The sequence below is a fragment of the Pipistrellus hanaki genome, assembly GCF_964339955.1.
Source record: "Pipistrellus hanaki genome assembly, chromosome: 4".
Taxonomy (NCBI): Eukaryota; Metazoa; Chordata; class Mammalia; order Chiroptera; family Vespertilionidae; genus Pipistrellus; species Pipistrellus hanaki.
The window spans coordinates 10,904,442-10,926,739 of record NC_140506.1 but is presented as its reverse complement, the minus strand read 5'-3'; the positions used below and the strand labels follow the sequence as shown (position 1 = coordinate 10,926,739).

The following is a 22,298-nucleotide window of genomic DNA, read 5'->3' as shown; positions in this document are numbered from 1 at the left end:
CTCAAGTAACCTTGCAATAAAGCAAAAACCAACAAGGAAAAAAAAATACTCGACTACAACTAACGTTCACTTTATTCAATCTTGTTCTCTCAACTCAGAAGACAACAAATGACCACATAAAAAAGGGGAACATTTCAGAATATATACATAAAATTGGTCTGGGTATCTAAGATGTTTGCTTTAATAGAAAATTGGTATCCCAAATAACAAAGTGTTCTACTTAGCTTCTATAGTAGTCATGCCCAGGCTTTATAGTCACTACATATTCATTGAAGCTTCTATATTACTTCCATGACTAAAAAATGAGGCACTCATAAGACAGGTAGAAATGAAAAGATATATACTGTCTATTTTCATGCTGTATTAATGGTTTTATTTGAAAGTAGCCCTTGCTCATCCTGGCTGTTTAAAAAAAAAAAAAAAAAAAAAAAAAAAAGACATAGGGCAGTAAATAAGAGTGAAGGGAAAACATCTGCTTGAGGGAGCAAATTAAATAAAAAGATCCAAGACAGCTCCAACAAGTCAGAGAATCTCCACAAATGAGGCTTTAATAATACTTTAGTGGTAAGGCATTTCACTTTAGTCTTTTTTAATTGTGACTCATTAGATACCATTCTAAAGGAGTATTTTAAACACAATAATTTTATAATGTAAAAAAAATCTATCACAGAAAATAGAAAGTTTAAAATAATCCTGAACATGAGAATAAGAATCTAACTTGTAACAATTGTGCCAGTGCACTATTGTGTGTGTGTGTGTGTGTGTGTGTGTGTGTAAACACAATACAATGTAGAAATGTCCAGTGCTGCTTTGCATTGTTTTAAAAAGTCATCAATTCATCCTAAATTCAAGAATTAGACTTTAATGACAGCATTTTGCCAATACAGATATTACATATCTAAGATGAAATCATTTGAGAAAAATTTACTTTCTATTACTTGAATAAGGAAAAAGGGGAAAAAACACCAAGGCAAGAATCCATAGTAATAACAGTTATATTAAATGCTGAAATAAAAACTACTTTTGTTTACATCTGGAATTGAGATGTCTAATCTCTACCGTTTCTCCAAAAAACTACTAGGAAAAGAACACCTAAAAACATTTAGCTTTTTTAAAGCTTGTCATACAAACTTCACATTGGCATTTTTCTTCAGTTTTCATCTCAACTTTTAGTACTTAGTATTAAGTTTAAAAATCAAACATAATTTGCTAATAATGAACAACTGCACACCTGATACTATGGCCATTTGGTAACTGGTCATGTAAAACTAATCCTAAATGTTGATCTGTCTTCAATTTCTAAAATAGTAAAAGTAAAGCAAAAAGTTCTCTCTCCTAATTAACTTTCTTGAAGACTGTTTAAACCCAATGTAAAATGAAGTAAAACTACACTATTATTAAAAATAAATTCTACATGAAGGGCAGCAATGCTAGCACTTTCTGAACTAGTTAAATATTTGTAAGACAACGGGCTAAGAAAATCTTGATGCTATCCATGTAAATAGTAACCAGCAGATGCTTTCCTTAGGAAAGTGCTCATCTTTTTGAAAACAGAAAAAAGCACAACTGGAAAATTGGGGGGAAATCATTACAGAAGACAAGTTATTGCAAGTGTAATGGAGGGCAACTTTTTGGCCATTCATATATATATATATATATATATATATATATATATATATATATATATATATACACTTACAAAATATCTGATAAGATTTATTTAAAATGTTGTAGAATAACCATTTCTAATCTTTTGCTGTATCTGCCTTATATCTTCCTGGTAAAACAGATAAATATGTTCTAATGACTTTATGTCAACATCTACAAATTCTCTGAAAATTTCAAAAGAAACTTAAATCAATATAATCAAGTTATTTGCCAAATTTGATAGTTTTTCTATTTGTATGGACATATACCATGACAGGTGGCAATGTTTTAAAATGCTCATTTTTTACAGTAGAACTAAATTTCTAAGTGATGGCGGGGCTCGCAAAGACCTTATTTTGAATACTAAAGAAAGGCCTACTGCAAAGTACTAAAAAGTATAACACTGAATCCTATGGTAAGCTTTATATATATATATATATATACTGATGTTTTAAAATATAGAGTTAAGTAATTGCTTACCACTTTGGGGAAAATTCTTTAATTATAAAACCAGAACATTTGCTTTTTATTTTGGTAGTTTATGTGGCTTTCATATTTTAAAAAAATCTTCAGATTTGAGTTATGGGCTTTAATACTATATGGAAATTCTTATATGGTTTCTGAAGACCTATGCTGTTCATTTTCTCTGAGAACTTATAGGTTATCATTCAAAACCAAACACTACCCTTACATTAAACCATGACCATTAAATACTTGGATCATGTGCCTAACTTTTATTTCTCTAAACTTCTACTTGCAGCTTTGGTTATAAGGGAAAAACCAAGTTTATATGTTCAGTTCTCTGAGATTTTACAGTTCATTTCCACTGAGATACATTCTGCACTCCTCTATTAAACTGCCAACTCAACCAGATTCCTTCTGGACAAATAAAATCCATTTTATTTTGTTGTAGTTTTATTCTGTAAATAAAAAATTTTATAAACTTTGGGATTTATTCATGGAAAACTAGGAGAAATGTACTCCCTAATCCTCACCCAATGATGCACTACCTACCAGGACTATGTTCTAACCAGTTTTTCCTAATGCTGTCCATCTCAGACCACACACCATATCTACATTTAAGGAACACCTCAATCTGTCCCAACTCCAGTAAGAAGCAGTGTCATTGGTGACAATATTCTGTAAGACTTATGATCTTGCATGACTACTGGCTACTGCTGCCTAAATGGAAAAAAGGATAGCTGTGTGGGGAAAAGGAGGATGAGGAGACTAATGAAAATCTTCTTTTGGACGTTTTCCCCCCTCTAAGTATAGGCATGCCCCTAACAAGCACAAAAACCCAACTCCCAATGCTAATCACTAGGAATATTAAATTATCAAAATTAAAAATAATTTCAACTAGCACAAGATACTATACAATATTACAAACACAGACACATGAAAAAAAATCAGGCAGTAGAAAATGTACAACAGCTTTGGTGTTATACAAAATAACTTCCAAAAACGATTGACAGTGAAGCACAAAGTTCATGTTTTCTTACCACAGATACTCCACTGCTGATTTCTGTTTCCTTTACGTTCTTGGTAAGGTCTCAACAGCCATGACAGACAGAATGTACAGTTCACTTAATAAGAACTGCTAGGAACACCATGACATTGTGCTCCAGAGATGCCATTAGGAAGTCTCACCTCTGCACTGTGGCTCTGTGGCACGTTTCCTGTCAAGATCACAGCAGGTCCAAAATAAAGTGACAACTAGATTTAATAAATTAATATACATTTGTTTAAAGATGTACAATGCACATTCTGTTTAATCCAAGGTTTTAGGGTATCCAGGAACTTCTATTTACACATATACAGATCTCAGACAGCAGTGATGTCAGAAGATGCAGGAAGGCGGCAACTTAAGCTGTTGCTGCTCTCTCCAAATGCTGAGAACACAAGTCAAATACATTTAACTTAAAAAAAAAATGCTGAGAGATCACTGGAGAAAATCTCCAAAGAGAGAAGTCCACAGAAAAGGACACGTAAAGGCAAGGGGAAGGTCAAGGTAGTTGAGACAACCACTTTATTCTTGGGACGACTGTGGAGGTGGCGAAGATGTGCCTTGTTTGCCAGATTTCCGTTCGTAGTTCACAAGGCGCTGGCCCACAAGGTACCTAGGATGTAAAAACAAGGTAGTTACTCTCTCATATGGTCTTACATATTGAAACATACTTCCAAAAAGCAGTCAGAGATCTTTTATAAAAATGAAAATCAGATCACTTCACTCCTGCTTTCATGGTTAGATGGGTAGAAGGAAGTCCAGAATGAACATCTGCCAAAGGCACAAAGGCAGGTGCCTTATAGTGAGGGGTGGAAGACCTTCCATTGGTCTTCCTACAGCAAAGACCTGAGCGGCACAGGTCAGAGGCCTCAGTGTGGACAACGGGGCACATGCCCCAGTCTGAAGGTTAGGGCTTCTCGTGAACTCATACACTCAGAGGCCCGAGGAGGATAAGGCACAAGAAACCTTCGCAGGAATTTATCTGTATGGACCGTATTTTATGAAGCAGCTTAGTGGGCAGATCTGAAGAAACGAACTGAAAATACAACAGTTAAAAAGCTGGGTAGGGAGGACTTACCCTAACCTTTTTAGTAGAACCTGTACAGCTCTAGCTCTAGAGAAAAGGAGATATCAAAGAACAATGATTTCAATGATATCAAATGAGAGATGACAGAGGAGTGTATGCGAGTGACAGGTGTGTGTGTGGGGGGGAGGGGGTAATGGTTCAAAAGCAGAATATGAAAGTTTTCCTAATTCATATGACATGTTGACAGGAAGGTATGGCCAAGAGTGCAGGACAACAGATACAGACAGAAGTAACTGTGGTTGAAATGGCAAGGCTGGAGGTCCTCCACCAGAACATTACAGCCCATGACATCAGCCGGGGTTGCTAAAAAGCAGCAGTCATGTGCTTCACTAAACTTGAGGGAATAACCTTGAGCTTGACCCCTGGAAGCCTGTGACAAAACTGAAACGCAACAAGCTAGAGGGGCAGGGTACAAGTGTGTAAGTACCATTTGGAAGCATCGATGGCAGATCAAGGAATGCCCAGTAAGACCTTGCCAAAACATACTCTCACTCAGTGAAGTGAGAAAGCAGACTCTCATCATTGAAACCTCCTTCCCCTTCTTTCATGTCTGAAAGACTTTGTACTCCGAACACCTAAAAAGGCACTTGTGTTTTCCACTATCAGTATAGGCTTCGGAGAAGCCTTGAACATTCTAAAGTTAAAAAATAATACTCCTAGGAGTCCTCAGTGTAATAAGGTGAGCATATAATTTGCTGTCCAAACCGAGGGTTCTGTTAATGATGACATGAAAGCAGCATGTGTAAACTGGGACTCTCCCAGGCAAACCAGGACGGATAGCTATAAACTCACTTTTATTTTTGCTAGACAACACTGAAGCAGAGCAAGACTCAGACTTCTGTGAGGACATGGAAGGTCAAATGGCTGCTATCCTGAGCTGTTCTCAATCTCTCAGTGAAGTAAGGTCACAGAGTTTTCTCAAAAGAGGCTAGACACATTTGCAGTAACCTTGCAGCCTCCCTCAGCAGTGGTCAGAGTAACCTAATAGCCCTGGATTGCAAAAAAGGCTTAAACAGGTACTGCAAATTCTTAACATAGATTTCTTTACATCTCAAACTATTTTATATCTTGTCAAATCAAATTATCTGAAACCTCTGAAATGAACATTAAGAAAATCTTCCTCCTCAAACCATTTTCTCCCAGTCTTTTCACTTTTCATGTATATCAGCAATTTTCAACCTTTTTCATCTCATAGCACACATAAATTACTAAAATTCTGTGGCACACCAAAAAAGATATAATTTTTGCAGATTTGACAGAATAATAGGTTTAATTTTTATTCATTCACACCAAATGTTATTAGTGTGTTGGCTGCTGTCTTTTTTTATTTTTATTTGACAACCTAAGAATAAAGAGGTTAGTGCCCCTGACTAGTCAGGTATTATATGTTTTAAAAATTCCTGCAGCACACCAGTTGAAAATCTGTTACCAAGTCCTATTAATTCTTCCTCAAAATACATTCAGAATCTGAGCAATTTTCCCTTCTGTGATTCATCACATTAAATACAAACATTAACAAGTGAGAAATCTTAATATGAGTGGCTAAATTATGGAAATCCAGACTTACTTGTCATTTTTAATATGTTCATAAAGGCGCTTAAACTGGCGGACCTGGAATGACAAGATCCCCATCAATACCACAACCATCAGTAAGAATGGATAAATCCGCCGGTGGACCAAGTTTTGCATTTCCGCAGTAACACCTGTAAACCAAAAAAAGGAGAACTCTAAGTGTAAATGCAATGACAGTGAAATACAAATATGTTCTTTCACGAAGAAGGAACTGGTCGGTGATGCTTAATTAGAACCTGTTGCATATAAAATGAAGTGAATCACGCCGAAACCAGTTTGGCTCAGTGGATAGAGTATTGGTCTGTGGACTAAAAGGTCCCAGGTTCAATTCTGGTCAAGGGCATTTGGTTGCAGGCACATCCCCAGTGGTGGGTGTAGGAGGCAGCTGATCGATGTTTCTCTCTCATCGATGTTTCTAGCTCTCTATCACTCTCCCTTCCTCTCTGTAAAAAATCAATAATATATATATATATTTTAAAATGAAGTGAGTCAACAAGTGAGGTCAAACTGGGTCACCAGGAGGAGCCTTTGAAGTAAGCCTAGGAGCTGGATTATGTTCTAAAGGCCATAGAGGGAACAAAGAAAGGATGTTCATTGAAGAGAAACAATGAGACTCATCCTTTTAAAAGTTACTGTGGCCACAGTGTAGACAACTTAGTTGTCAAAGCAGGGAAACTAGACAGGAGGCTGTTGATGTTAAGGTGAGAGATGATACGCAGCTCAACGAGCCATGAGTAAGAGTGCCAGAAATGAGAGAATGAGTTTCAGATGTCGGGTTAGTGGGACCTGAAGACCATTTGAGTATGGAGAGCAGAGAGCCTTAGGTAACATGATGCCCTTCAAGGTTTCTGACTCATGCAACTTGATGGATGATAACACTAGCCAATATGAGTAAATTCATAAGAAAAATATTTAAAGTGGGAAACTTAGTGCTTATAATTTTGAGCACATGCTGGGTTTAAGTGCCTGTGGGGGTTCTTCAGTACAAAACTGATCATTTCTAGCTGATAAATTGTCACAAATTAGCAACTCCTCTTGGGTTTTCCTTTTATGCTAAAGAACATTTTAAAATTAATTACAACATATCCTTAATTTTATAAGTATGTGATACAGCACTTCTAGTTACAAGACAACTTGAAGGAAATCTGTTCTTGCCTATTTTGGGGAAAGTATAAATGTCAATACTTTCTCATCTGCCTAGAAAAAAACAAAACTGTACCAAAGGCTTTATGATCATCTTAATCTTGCTCTGAGTAGTCAAATTAAGGAAAATTGTTTTTTGAAATCATTGTTTTTTCTGGGTTTATATTTACAAATAAAGCATTTGGGGCCAGCCAACCAGAAATAACAATAATATCACAATGTTAATAAAGGTGCTCTCTCGCTGAGCCTGAGTGGCTCAGGAGTTGAGTGTAGAAGACCTATGAACCAGAAGGTCACAGTTCAGTTCCTGGTCAGGGCCATATCCCCAGGTTGCAGGCTCAAACCCCAGTAGGGGGCATGCATGAGGCTGCCAATCAATGATTCTCTCTCATCATTGATGCTTCTATGTCTCTCCCTCTCCCTTTCTCTCTGAAATCAATAAAAATACATTTAAAATAAAATAAAGGTACTCTCTCAAGTTCCCCAGCCAGCATTACTCACCTAGTAAAGGAACAATGCCAGATGCGATGATATAAGGTACACACAGGGACAGCAAGAGCACAGAAATCACAGGCGCTGCCAGTTTACGAATGATATAGTAAAGATCAATGTTTCGGATGCCATTTGCATAAACCTGAAAATAGGGGGAAATATGAGAATGAGGATACAAAACAATTCCTCCAAGTTTACAGAGTAATCTCTACTGAATCCATGTTGTAGGGAGTTGAATCTACCAGTCCCAAAGAATTCAAACCGATTATTTTTCCAAAGTCAAAGCAAATTCTGAAATACAAACGTAAGTGTGGTACCCACAGGTTTTTAAAGAAATGCATTTACCTCCTTATACTTTGTAATTAACTCTGCTAAGATATGAAATAATAAGACACTAATCTAGAATCATAACTATACTAGCCTTGATCTGTACAATACTAGATGGCATCCATATATTAGTTTAAGACCATATTAAAGTAACTCCAACAGCCGGGCCCGGAGCAGCGGGGCCCAAAACAGCCAGGTCGAGAGCAGCCAGGCCCAGAGCAGCAGCAGCCAAGCCCGGAGCGGCCAGGCCCGGAGCAGCAGCAGCCAGGCCCGGAGCGGCAGCGGCCAGACCCAAAGCAGCTGATTGTGGAGCGGAACAGAGCAACAGAGGCCAGGCCCGAAGCAGCTGGGCCCAGAACAGCTCGCTACTCGCCTGCCCATGTCCCAGGGCTGCCTCTCAGACATGGCTGGAAACTTTTGGGGGAACTTGAGGGTCTGCTGAATCAAGTGATGAAGGCTTAGATCTGGATGTGTTATTATAGCGCTGGGGTGTTGATCTGTGAGTGCCTTGTGTGGGGTCTGGATGAGGTTGGTTGATCTATTTGGAAGTGTCTTTTGTGTGAAGTGTATCCTTGGGCATGTGGAGGTATTATTGATTTGAGGAAATACTAAGTAATTGATTTACTACCTGAAAAATTTAAAGTTCTGAAAGTTTAAGGTCTCTTGCCAAAAAGAGGTTTTAAAGCTAACACCTTAATTTCAATGAAGAAAGGGGAGGACAAGCCCTTCCCACTCAGAACAGGTAATCCAATTCCAGCCAGCAGCTATCTTTAAATAATGTGTCCATTTACATTTGAATGGCTGTCTTTTTATAGCCTAAGGGCAAGTTTACATGTAAACAAGTTTGCTTCCCAGTTCCCAGGGCAGAAAAAACAAGGTTTAAAATGATTAGATTTTAAAATTTATTCTTAAATATATAAAAGTTTATTAATTTAAAAAAAAGGAAATCAAAAAACCTGATGAACAATATTAACTGTTGATTATAATAGAATCAAAGATACGGGAGGGGAGTGGACTGACAATTCTGGGGGGGTGCGGGGGAGTGGTGGAAGAGACTGAACATAAACTGCACCTATGGATGAGGACAATGGGGGGTGGGGAAAGGGCAGAGGGTGGGGTGGGAACCTGGTGGAGGGGGGAAGAAATGAGGAACCTTTGTAATAATATGAACAATAAAGATTGATTAAAAAAAAAAAAAAAAAGTAACTCCATAATCATCTGTTACCATTTAAGACTGCATTCATTTTACAGTGGTGCCTCACACAACGAACTTAATTCGTTCCAGGGGCAAGTTTGTTATGCGAAAAGTTCGTTATGTGAAACGCGTTTTCCCATAACAATACATGTTAAAAAAAATAATTCGTTCTGTAGCATAAAATATGCTAAGATGACATAAAAAAAGATAAATTTTTTGTTATTATTTTTATTTAGATACATCTAAAAACATAATTTTTTTAGAAGCCATGATATAAAAAAAATATTGAGTTTAACTTAAAAGGATGACTGCCGTGATACGTGCGTGATTTAATTCGTAATGAAGAACGATTGCCGCGATTCGTGCTTAAGTTAAGCGCAGTGACTAACGACTGCCTGCAGTGCCTGCGCGGAAGGATGCAATACATCGGCAGCGATCGTGGAAGCTCGGGCGACTTCGTTGTGTGAAACGAAGTTCGTTGTATGAATCATGAAATGAAGTTCGTTGTGTGCAGCGTTCGCTGTGCGAGGCGTTCTTTATGCGAGGCACCACTGTATCTGAATACTAGAGGCCCAGTGCACCAATTCATGCACAGGTGGGGTCCCTCAGCCTGGCCAGACCAGAAGGGGAAAGGAGTAGGACCACAGGAGGTTGGCTGGCCACAAGGAGGTTGGCTGTGGGAGCACACTGACTACCAGGGGGTAGCTTCTGTATTAAGCATCTGCCCCCTGGTGGTCAGTGTGCATCATAGCATTGGTTGACCAGTCATAATGATCGCTTAGGCTTTTATTTATATAAATAAAAAAACATTATAAAGAACATGTCTGAAAAACTTGTATAATCAAATTTTAACAAACCAAAGATATTTTATGTAAAAATGTAATATAAAATTATTCCACAGTAAGTATTTTTTAATACAAAAATTTCTAGAGCATTTTCATAATCTTACCCAGGAAGTTCTACTGAATAGTACTGTATAGGAAAGAGTAGATGAAAGAGGAAAAACATTGGTAATAATGGGAAACAAAGGTGGCATGCAGAGGACGACAAAATGGCTAGAGTGGTGTACCTGTTCTTCCCTAGCACTTCAACCTCACCTTGCCCACAGTCACACCTCAAGGTACAACTCACTCCATCCCTCAGGAGAGGGCCAGAAAGAATGACCAACTGGATTAACCCCCTAGAGGTAGCTTTTAATCTCAAAGAAACCTGGTTAACCCAAATGCATTTAGTCATGTTGTAAGGCATCCTAGTGTTTCTCAACCATTTTAAACTTACACATATGTATGTGAGAAGAAAACAACAGAGAGCAAAGTATTACAAAGATCAACAGTGCTTCACAGCCTCCAGCATGATTAAACCTTATTCTCCATTCTCCTTTGCAAGGGCAAAGGAGTCTTACCTGGAGACTCTCTAGAGTGTAGTGGCCCGAACTCCTACTGTGAATGGATATGCTGCCAAGCAGTCCACAATCCACCTCACTTTAGAGCACTTACAGAGTAAGCCCACACGTAAGTGAGGCATGCAAATACACAGCAATTCCCTGTCTCTCCCCACCCCCACTAATCTCCAGGTATAAGGATTTATTTTTTTATTATTACCATTTTCTTGGTTTCTGAGCTGGAAACAAATGTCCTTTATTTCCTATACATAAAAAGTAGGTGCACCTTTATTGCTACAGAATTGTTATTTATTGGGCACTGGATAAGAGGTTTGTCCACAAGAACATTTTCTAGATAACTAAAACTTAATTAAGCATCAAATCTATTATGTTGGCTATTTTAGATGGGAATCTTCCTAAAATGAATTGTATATTTCCTAGTCTTATTATCAGAATACAGAAGCACAATCTCTTTTTCAAGGTCTTATAACCACAATGACCATATTATCTGATGGTTCCATGACACTCTTAGGAACTACATAGCTAGAATATTCTCAAACAGCTCTAATTTTGTAATCTATTATTTTTTCTGCCTTTTATTTGTTGCGCTTTTCCCTACTACAGGCTTAGAAAACTAAACAAGCCTCCATCAGAACTCCTGCCCTGAAAAAAAGCACAATGCTAATTTTTGTCTTTACTTTGGATAAGGTTCTAGGTACTTTAAGCACCTGATTAACCTTTAGATAAGAAAACTCTTAAGAGTGGAAGATGAAAATTCATGATGATGAAAGAGCAAATGACTCCTCCTTTTTAAAAAAGAGTTATATATACTTATTAAAGAAAATGTAAAAATCTCAGAAAAGATGAAAAAAGAGTCCCATTAGCTAAATATAATCATGATTACTCCCAGTCTTTTTCTGAAAAAATGATTTTACTTACCTGCTCAATCACAGTTTTCAGCCACCACTGAGGACCCATCAATGTTATAGCTGCAATGATTTTGGCATGCAGGACACCAAGTGCCCAGTCCTAGGTTAATAAAAAACAGTTAACAGATTTTTGCTGTTATTTTTAGCAGTAACCCAACATAGAAGCTATATAATTTTCTTAATTATTTCATTTCAAAACAGAAGTCCTACAGGATGAGTTAAGAGTTTTACAGAAGACTAACGTTATGCTGGAAAATACAGGAATTCTCAATGACTCAAGTACAACATTCCTATCAAAATCATTCTTGTATCTTTCAGAAATTTACTTTATTTTCCCAAGAGAATTAGGAAAAGCATAACATTAATGGAGATTTCAAGGAGCAAATAAATAAAACAGTGCCATAACTTTATTTCATCAAGCTCTGCTAGGCTGTTTTATTGGCATTGAGCTGATTATGTCAACATGTGGAGCCTTGTTTGGCCTAAAGAAACCACCCAAAGGCTCTCAGACAGCTTCTAGCTTGGTGCCTTCACAGCTCTGCTGAACTGTTACTAGAACCTCCACTGCCACCCCAGGCTCCTCCCCGTAGGAGATGCCTCACGGAAGAGGTCCACAGATCATTGAGATTCAAGCTCTTTCAAGACCCACTGCTTTCCAGTGTTTTCCCTCAGCCAGAATACACTACACTAGGTCCTCTGCTGCATTCCTCAGTCTCCCACAGATCAGCAGCTACTTGATGCAGGAAAGGTAAGGAGCTTCGAGTCAATAATGGAAAAAAAGCAAGTTGTTCTGTTTTCAAAGTTCAGGTTTTTAACATTAAGGACACCATGCTGCACATGTCTGTGTACAACTTGTTTTCCCCTTATTCAAAAATATGCCTGAGCCCTGCCAGACAGCTCAGTTGGTCAGAGCATCATCCCGATACATCAAGGTTGTGGGTTTGATACCTGGACAACAAATACATAAATAGATGTCTCTCCCCCACCCCCCTTTTTCTCCCTCCCTCCCATTCTAAAGTCAATACATAATTTAAAAAAAAAAACAAAAACAAAAAAAAACAGCCCTAGCTGGTTTGGCTCAGTGGATAGAGCATTGGCCTAAGAACTAAAGCAGGGGTCTTCAAACTACGGCCCGCGGGCCACATGCAGCCCCCAGGGGAGTCTGATCCTGCCCGCCAGGTTTTTTGGGCAGTGAGCGCAGCCAAGGTGTTACAGTAGGGATTAGTAGTTCATATAGTCCGGCCCTCCAGCTCTCTGAGGGACCGTGATCTGGCCCCCACTTTAAAAAGTTTGAAGACCCCTGAACTAAAGGGTCCCAGGTTCAATTCCGGCAAAGGGCACATGCCCAGGTTGTGGGCTCCATTTCCCCCAGTAGAGGACGTGAAGGAGGCAGCCAATCAATGATTCTCTCTCATCATTGATGTTTCTATCTTTCTAGCTCTCTCCCTTCCTCTCTGAAATCAATAAAAAAAAATTAAAAATTTTCAAAAGACATCTGAGAGATACATATATCAAAACAGACAGTTCTAGCTCAAACCAGTTTGGCTCAGTGGATAGAGCATCGATCTGCAGACTGAAAGGTCCCAGGTTCGAATCCGGTCAAAGGCATGTACATTGATTGCGAGCACATCCCCGGTAGGGGGTGTAAAGGAGGCAGCTGGTCAATGTTTCTCTCTCATGGATGTTTCTAGCTTTCTATCCCTCTCCCTTCCTCTCTGTTAAAAATCAATAAAATGTATATATATATATAAAAAAAAAGTACAAAGTAACAAAACAGACAGTTCTATTTTGTTCTTTTTAAAATATATATATTTTTTAATGATTTCAGAGAGGAAGAGATGGAGCATCATTGATTGGCTGCCTCCTGCATGTCACACTGGGGATCAAGCCCAAAACCCAGGCATGTGCCCTGATTGGGAATCGAACTCATGATTTCCTGGTTCATAGGATGACGCTCAACCACTGAGCCACGCCAGCCAGGCTCTACTTCATTCTTTTAACTGCTATAATAAATTCCAAAGTAAAAATGTACTACATTTTATTTATTCATTCTATTAATGGACATCAGAGTTGCTTTGAATTTTTTTTTTTTTTTTTTACATTAGAAAAATGATATAGCAGCAGAAAAAGCCTTGTTCTTGCCTTCTCATACATTGACTTGTGTAAATGTTTCTTTGCAGCAGATTCTGAAGAGGGAAACTGCTGGGTCACAATATATAAGCATTCTTGAAATTGGATAATTTCAAATAATTCTCCAAGGAAACGATGTTGGGTACTGTCAATATCACGAGAACACACATGTAACTGAACAAGTTGCATTTACTACTCACTGAGGTGAGGAAGAACACAGAATGGGGAACTGAAAATGCTTAGTAACATCATGTTATGAAGGGCCTGATACAGGATTTCAGCTTTTATAAGGTGATTTGGGAAGGATTTAAGGAAGCAGGGCCTTGCTCTGTGGCAGATGTTATTAGAAAGCAGAGGATCTATAATTGGATATCCTAATAAATCAGACTGAGGGACAGGCTGAGGATAACACTGTATTGGTAATGAAGCAGCAGCCAATCATGTTTGCTGGGACTGGGGATATTGGGCATTTTTGTGGTTTGGACAATACTCATGTTTTACTTGTGTTCAGACATGACTACAGCAGGGTTCTAGTTTTGTCTTGATCCATCATGGTCAGAGTGACCTTATGTCATGCTGACATTCTGTAAATTGTTGATGCCCAACAAAACACCAAGACCTGGCTCATAGTGCAGGCCAGCTCCTGGGTATGGAGCTGCCTTATTTTTCTCAATGCTGCACCCTGCTTAACACCAGAAGGCACATACTATTTGTTAAGGAGTCTTTCTAAACAAATGCTTAAAATCACTTTAAAAATTAAGGATTTGTCTCATGCCAAATCTGTATAGAAATATCATGTGCAAAAAACACGCACTTACCTGCCATGGGTAAAAAAGGGGAGTCTGATCCAAGGGAACCCTCAGGGGAGCAACAATAACCAGCTCAAACAGGAGTCCCAGAAGGAGTGGGACAACTCCAGCCAGCAGCACTGCAACTATCAAAGTCTTCATTATCTATTAGGAAACGAAAGGCCATGTCATTAATGAGTCTTTCTGACTTTCATCAAAGCTCTTCATTTCATCAGGAAGTTTTTCTTCTTGGCCCTTCTGTCTAACAGATTGAATACATTACCTTAAACAACTTGCACATACTATATGCTACAAGTTTAAATGAGACTTGAATATATGACTATAAAAGCTCAAGTTATAATGAAAACATATGACTATGCTTTATTGCTACAAAATTATAGAAATTTCGCCAAAACCGGTTTGTCTCAATGGATAGAGCATCGGCCTGCAGACTGAAAGGTCCCAGGTTCGATTCTGGTCAAGGGCATGTACCTTGATTGCGGACACATCCCCAGTAGGGGGTGTGCAAGAGGCAGCTGATTGATGATTCTCTCTCATCGATGTTTCTAACTATCCCTCTCTGTTCCTCTCTGTAAAAAAACAATAAAATATATTAAAAAAAATATTATAGAAATTTCATTTTATTACATACTAGAGGCCTGGTGCACAAATTTGTGCACCAGTGGGGTCCCTTTGGCCTGGCCTGCGAGATCTGGCAGAAACCGTCTCTTCAACATCCCCCACAGGGTCCTGGACTGCGAGAGGTTGCAGGCCAAGCCAAGGGACCCACCAGTGCACAATTGGGACTGGGGAAGGAGGTGGGAAGTTGGCCAGCTGGGGAGGGACTGCAGGAAGGCTCCAGAGTGTGTCTGGCCCGTCTTGCTCAGTTCTGATTGGCCAGACCCCAGCAGCAAGCTAATCTACCCAGCGGAGCATCTGCTCCCTGGTGGTCAGTGCATGTCATAGCAAGCAGCTGAGTGGTCTTAGCATATTGTTAGCATATTATGCTTTGATTGGTTGAACAGACAACCAGACACTTAGCATATTAGGCTTTTATTTTATAGGATATTAACTATGTAAATATGGGTCTTGCAGTTCTCTCTAGTCTTATTAAGAAGTAACCATATAAAGAACATTACTAAATAAATGATCTTGCTTGTGAGTCAGGTTTATTTTGTGAGTACATTGTAGAATTTATCTATGATAACTGTATCTGAGGCTATTCCTTAGACTAGTGGTCCATGAAGTCTGAAAGGTTGGTGACCACTGCCTTAGACAACTTTCAAATCTGTTTCCTAAGTTCCTAGAATATTTAGATTCTAATTTTTCCCAAGAAAATTAAGATGACATTTTTTGGTTATTGTGTTTTCAAATGTTGTTGTGCCCACTTATTAAAATAAACTTAGTTTTCTGTCTAGACAGTCATTTGAAATAAAATTGTTCTAAATTATTTTTAATGCTTCTAAATATTAAAAGTATTGACAGCACAAGTAATAGAAAATAAATTTTCTAACTTTTGTCTTATATGCATAATGATCTTATTGTGACAAAATCAAATTTTAGAAAAAAATACATTATAGAAAATTTCTACTTAAATTTATTTTAAATTCTACATATCTTTTTCCTTAAAAATATAATAAATCTCCAAACTAAGTTTTCTAATTCTATTATTTACTCAAGAGCCTTACTGGATCACTTAATAACATGATTTTCTTTTATCTCTCAATTACATTTGGCTGTGGTTCTTAGATTGAACTAGAAAGCCACTATCTTAAAAGGACTAGCACTTTTAATTTAAAAAACAAAACAAACTCTCTTGAAGCTAACAGAATAATGAAGAAACAAAGGTGAAAAGATTTTTTTTAAATAACTGAAAAATATCCATTATTCCTATTAGATCAGTCTTTATTAGAAAAACCTACCATAAGGGACCACTCTTTAACCTTCTGGAAGATCACTCTTCGTCCTTGGGGCATCCAGGCCACTAGCACTGTCACTGCCCTTATGGTCAGCCAGCAAACATAGAGACCACAAGCAGCTGTGTAAAGCTCATGAATTTTGGCAGACCCTGTCCAAAACGACATTAACCAGCGGCCAGCAAATACTGAAAATAGAAAGGCTGATAAATAAGACACTTGGCTACAAAAAGAGAACTACAATCTTAATGTTAATGTTATTTTATTGGTATTTTCAATCATTTTAAGTAATTAGTCAAAAGATAACACGTTTTGATATATTATTGTCTTCATTAAAAGCAAACAAACAAAAAAACAAAACAAAACACCTCACATTTAAAGAATACAATAATCTGATTAAAATACAACCAAATCATAGCTAATCACTGGGAAGGACCTCTCCTGTGACACGCATTCTGACTTGCCATTACTTGTGCTTTCGGGGCTTAAAAAGCTTAAGAGGTTATTGTTTTCCCTGTTTTTGTACCATTCAGCTCTAATACAAAGGAGTCTGATGAGATGGAGAACCCTAAATAGATTAATACCCCATATTCAATCAGAAATGAAGGAAAAACTATTTCAATATTATCTGATGAATGGTCACATCTCAGCAAGATACACCCTTTTTAAAACACAGCACCTTTTCATGATGTCATTAGTAGAGAGCTATTATAACAAGCTCATACCTGGAAGAGTAAGGCAGATGAGGCTGGCAATCAGTAAGGTTATGCACATGAAGACAATCAACAAAAATATCTGCAAGGCAAAACGTGAGAGTGCATAAATGTTTCATATGGGCTACATGCACTTTATATCACCCTTCAAAAAATCAACACAATTCTCCCAATAAAAAGAAATGGTCTGAATTGGTATTTCCAGGGTTCCACCCGTTTAACATAAAGGAAATTTTAATTTTAAATAAAATTACCTGCAATTTCAGCCAAAAGGAAAATAAGTGTCCATTTTCACATAATCAGCTATATATATCAGCAAGTAACAGGTATATATATATTTTTTTATCAGCTTAAATTTTCCCTCACAATTAACACATTAAGCGCCCAGCCTGTTTTGTCTTCCAGACAGAAAGTATAGTGCCAGTCACTAGTGACTGAATATTCACTTTTTAAAAATCAAACTCTCAAAAACAACTATTCATGAAGGGAAAGCTAACTTTTCAGTAATGTGCTGCCCAACAAAGGAGCCATTGGCACCTGTGGCCACTGAGCACCTGACATGGGATCAATGTGCAAGAGTAACGGAATTTTAAATTGTATTTACTGTGTGTCTGTGCGTGTCCTACAAAAAAAAAATGTATTTTTTTTTCTAGCTTTATGGTAGTATAGTGGACAAATAAAATTGTAATATATTGCCCAGCCGGTGTGACTCAGTGACTGAGCACCGACCTATGAACTAGAAGGTCCCAATTCAATTCCCGGTCATGCATTGTTGCAGGCTCCATCCCTAGTGTGGGGTGTGCAAGAGGCAGCCAATCAATCATTATTGATGCTTCTTTTTCTCTCTCTCCCCCTTCATCTCTGAAATCAATAAAAATGTTTAATAAGAAATTATAATATATTTAAAGTGTACCACATGATCTTATAGATTACATTGTGAGGGAATTTCCACCATTGAGATAATTAACATAGCTCTCATCCCACATTTTTACAAACTGCATTCACTTTTAATTAAATTTAAATGTAAACAGCTATGTGCAGCTCCTGGCTCCAATACTGAGAGGATAAAAACAGCACATGTCTCTGTGGGCAGAAAGGCAGTGACTGCTGCTTCCCTTCCACCAGACTTGGCACAAGCCTTCCCCAGCCCAGCAGGCAGAGCTCTGGTGGGAAGACTGGAAAGCACAGGCAAGAACACTCCCAAGAGGACACTTGTGAGGCTTTTTATCCCAAGATCCTCATCTCTCTCAGCTTCATTCCCCCCATCTCTCCCAGTTCCCTCTCATCTCTCCGGGCTTCCCCTCATTTTTTCGGTTTTCCTTCATCTCTCTGGGCTTCACCTTATCTCTCATCACTTGCCTACACATACCCCACCTTCTCAATACATGTAATTTCCTGTAGTTTCAAACCTACAAGTCTCACCTGTCTCTTGTCCCAACACCTGCCTGAAATGCCCTTCCTCCTTTCCATCTTCCTCTCTGCCTGGCCTCCTAGCTTTGAACACTTAGTTCAGGCATCACTTCCACAAAGATTCCTGAACACCTTCCAAAAAAGTCCTTTTGAAAGTACTTTTCTTCCTGGTCACTCCAACAAGGAGTGACCAATCATGTAGCATACTATTAATAGAGCAAGCAAGATGAGAACCAAGACCTGAACCATAGGATTTAACAACATTGGTGGCCCTTGTCAAGAACACTTATGGTGATTTTGGGGAAATGTCTCATTCAGACCAAAGGTCTCTTCCTTAACCAATCAAACGTAAACATGAGATTACCATTCAGACCTTTAAGTATTTGGGCTAGAATTAAATAGGAGAAAAACATTAAACTGCCCATTTTAGTTCCTGATACATTGTTGAAATGTTAATTTTGTATTTGCTCTAAAGTCTTTTACTTAGATACTTTCAAACAGCATGGAACAATAGCACATGGAATCCCAATTCTATGACCCATCTCTAAATTTGATAAACTTACCTAACATTAACATGTTACATAATTAATGGACTAAACCATGAGTTTTTATCAGGACACTGTAAGGCATGTTTACACAGATAACTACATGCTTACATCAACAATAATAGCACCAAAATTTCTCAATAGAAATTTGAAAAAACCTTGATTTTGGTTAAATCTGTAGAGTACCTACCCTGAGTGGAAAATTTAAAGGCCGGCGATAAGGCTGAAAGCCAACAGGCCCTCCCTGCTGGAGTATGGCTTGGTGGGCTGCATGCAGGCCTTCACCCACCACAGGAATAGCGTTGTTATTTCGAGCATGCTGGTTATTGTTAACTTGTTGGTTTGCACTGTTCTCATTTTCTTCCTGGTCTCCCAATAAATAGGAATGAAGATCCCTATGAAAAAATTACATCAGTGACAATCCTCACTTCAGGATTAGAGTAAACAGCAGACATGAGATTTACTTTCTTAATACTAATAATCATTTAGGGTAGAAAATGTACAAGCAGAATCTGTACACAGTACTATCACCTCAATTTGGTGTAAATGTTGGTGCCCACCTTAAATTAAACCTTTCCAAATTTAATGTTAATTAGTATACAGAATATCCCGTAAATTAAATTTATGTTTTCTTCAGTCAGTATCTGAAAAGAAATCAGTAACTGGAGAGAGAAAAAAAAAAGTACAATACACAAGATACTCTATGTGAACATCTTAAGAAAAAAACAATTTCTTTCCCTCTCTATAGATGGCTACTGTCTCTGCTCTGACATGTATTCTCAACTAAAACCTCCAATCCAGATTAGTTAAGGTAAAAATGAGTAAGGAGGAAAAGGCTCAGGGCAAAACACAGGGCAGTTAGAAAAAAATAAATGATCACATATAGCCAAATACATATGCCACATTAAGGTATCTACAGAATGTCGTATATTTTCTGAAAAGAAAAAAATGGTTTAAATCACAAAGATTCAACTTTTAAATAAGTACATAACATACAAAGCTTTAAAAAATAAATAAATGCAACAATGCTAAATAAAGGACCAAAAACCCAAATCTGAGAAGAGCTCATATCAGGTTAAGACTTTTAAAATAACAATATAGCCCTGACCGGTTTGGCTCGGTGGATAGAGCGCTGGCCTGCGGGCTGAGGGGTCTCAGGTTCGATTCTGGTCAGGAGCATGTGCCTTGGTTGCGGGCATGTCCCCAGTGGGAGGTGTGCAGGAGACAGCTGATTGATGTTTCTCTCTCATTGATGTTTCTGGCTCTCTATCCCTCTCCTTTCCTCTCTGTGAAAAATATATATATATTTTATGTGTGTGTGTGTGTGTATGTATATATATATATATATAAAATATATATTTAAAATATATATAATTATATATATATATATATATATATATATAAATAAATAAAATAAGGGTATATTGGTTTGTTTTTAATGCACTAAAAAAAATTTTTTTTACCCTGTGTATGAAATGAACCTGGGCCAGCAGCAAACTTCTGTAAGAGAATAAGAATATGCATACATGCTCCACAAAGTGATGCACAATCATTTAAATTTTTTTGCCATTAAAAATTTTAGAAGTATTATATATACCTGCAGATATCACTACATTATTTCTTATTAAAACTAATTTTTCCTGAGACACAAAACGTACTTTTTCAGAAAGGTCATTAATCGATATATAATATGCCTATGAGTCACCTGCCTGTACTTACAGCAAGTATCCAGCAGTAACGGTCCATGCTCGCACAAGCCCCTTCAGCCACTGCCGTGTGTGTCCCTGTTCAAGTAACGCTGGCAAGACAACCTGAAGCAGGAGCAGCTCAAGGGACAGTTCACTCACCGGAGCATCACTAAGATAATTACAAAGAGCCATAATCAAAATGTGAGTTCTGTTTTCCATTATAACTATATCATATTAAACATTTAAGGAGATGACAGTAGAACTCCTTAAAGAATTGAATAAACCCTCTCTAGTCTTTATCGCCTCTCCTCCATTTTCTGGAGGCCAGAAAGGCTTCCCCCTCAAACTCCACAAAACTTACTTACAAATGTTACTCATGACCTTCATGTGGTTAAATCTTATGGTGAGGTCTTAGTGCTTACCTCACATACTAAATTAGATTATATGACTGCTCACTCATTACTCAACAACTTTTTTTTACAATATGTTTTTACTGATTTTTTTGTTTTTTATTTTGGGGGGGGGGGGATAAGAAGGGAGAGGAAGAGAGAAAAACATTGATGTGAGAGAAACATTGATCAGCTACCTCCTGCGTGCCCCCTACTGGGGATTGAGTCTGCATGACCTCAGTATCTCATGCCCTGACCTTAATATCGAATAGGTGCATGAGACTAGCTCAACCAACTGGGCCACACCAGCCAGGACGCAACACACCTTCTTGAATGCCTTGGCTCCCCTACATCATCCCAACCAGAATATTATCATGTAGATTATAAAGGAAGGGTGTTAAGAATCCTATATAATAATAGCCTAATATGCTGTGTCTGACCATTCATTCGACAGTTCAACCAGTTACTATGACACACACTGACCACCATGGCGCAGACACTCCAACCAGTAGGTTAGCTTGCTACTGGGGTCCAGCCCATCAGGACTGGGCTAGACATGCCCTGGAGCCCTCCCTTGATCCCTCCCTAGCCCCAATCGGCCCAATCGGGACTGGGCGAGATATGCCAGACATGCCCTGGAGCCAATCTCCCCAAGGTCCTCCCCGGCCTCTAAAACATTTCTTTTAATTAATTTCCTTTCACTGGGCCTCTAGTGGATTATAAATTGAGAACAAGAGGAAGGCCTAAACTAAAGTAGTAAGTGGTAAATGGATTTGGAATTGATAAGATCTTAAAGAATTAGAAATGACAAGATTTAAAGGGAAATTAAAAGTAAAACTGAGAAATATAATTTGCCAGGCAGATTTCTGCTCTAGGTGACTGAAGGAGTAATGTAAACAATGTAGGAGGAATGAGAGACTAGGTTTCCAGGTGGCTTCAGTTTATAAATTCAGGGTTTTCCATCTATAAGCTTTATATCCATAATTAAATGTGCAACTAGGACTACATTCCTTATGAAGTGCTTTTCATATAAAGATAATGCTAGTAGTAGTGCCCGATGGAGAGGACGAGTGGAGTGGCGGTACTGGGATTAGTAGTCTGATGGTATAGCAGAGCATGAGGCAAAAAAAGAGATTCTCCTTGGGATTAATAACATTTTCAGTACTTTTTGAACATTATAATCTGGAAAGTTTTTAAAAGATAATGTACTATAAAATGAAAAGATAGAACTTGGTTGAAAAAAAAATGATAAAAATGTAAGAGAATAAAAGAATTAAAAGCCAACAGCTTCTCCTGTCTCAATAAAATAGAGACTTATGGTATGTTTTGAATTTTTTTTTCAGATTGAACTAGGTAATAATATTATAAACTTAAAATTAAAAAAAAAAAAAAAGAAAAGATAATGCTACTAACCAACTCTCATTAGGTATGGCAAAAAT

The 22,298-nt window shown here is 37.9% G+C and overlaps 1 protein-coding gene across 1 annotated transcript in view; it reads right to left on the bottom strand.

Annotated features, from left to right (window-relative positions):
• Window positions 1-54: 54 nt before the first annotated feature.
• Window positions 55-22,298, bottom strand: part of MARCHF6 (membrane associated ring-CH-type finger 6) — a 64,078-nt gene continuing 41,834 nt past the window's right edge. Inside the window, exons 18-26 of the mRNA XM_084881926.1 lie at window positions 20,502-20,639; window positions 18,973-19,177; window positions 16,840-16,909; window positions 16,121-16,302; window positions 14,229-14,363; window positions 11,291-11,380; window positions 7,458-7,590; window positions 5,809-5,944; window positions 55-3,767 (exon numbers count right to left, since the gene is read on the bottom strand). Of these exons, the coding sequence (XP_084738052.1) occupies window positions 3,677-3,767; window positions 5,809-5,944; window positions 7,458-7,590; window positions 11,291-11,380; window positions 14,229-14,363; window positions 16,121-16,302; window positions 16,840-16,909; window positions 18,973-19,177; window positions 20,502-20,639 (1,180 nt within the window). The 3' untranslated portion in view covers window positions 55-3,676. The remainder of the gene's footprint in view (window positions 3,768-5,808; window positions 5,945-7,457; window positions 7,591-11,290; window positions 11,381-14,228; window positions 14,364-16,120; window positions 16,303-16,839; window positions 16,910-18,972; window positions 19,178-20,501; window positions 20,640-22,298) is intronic.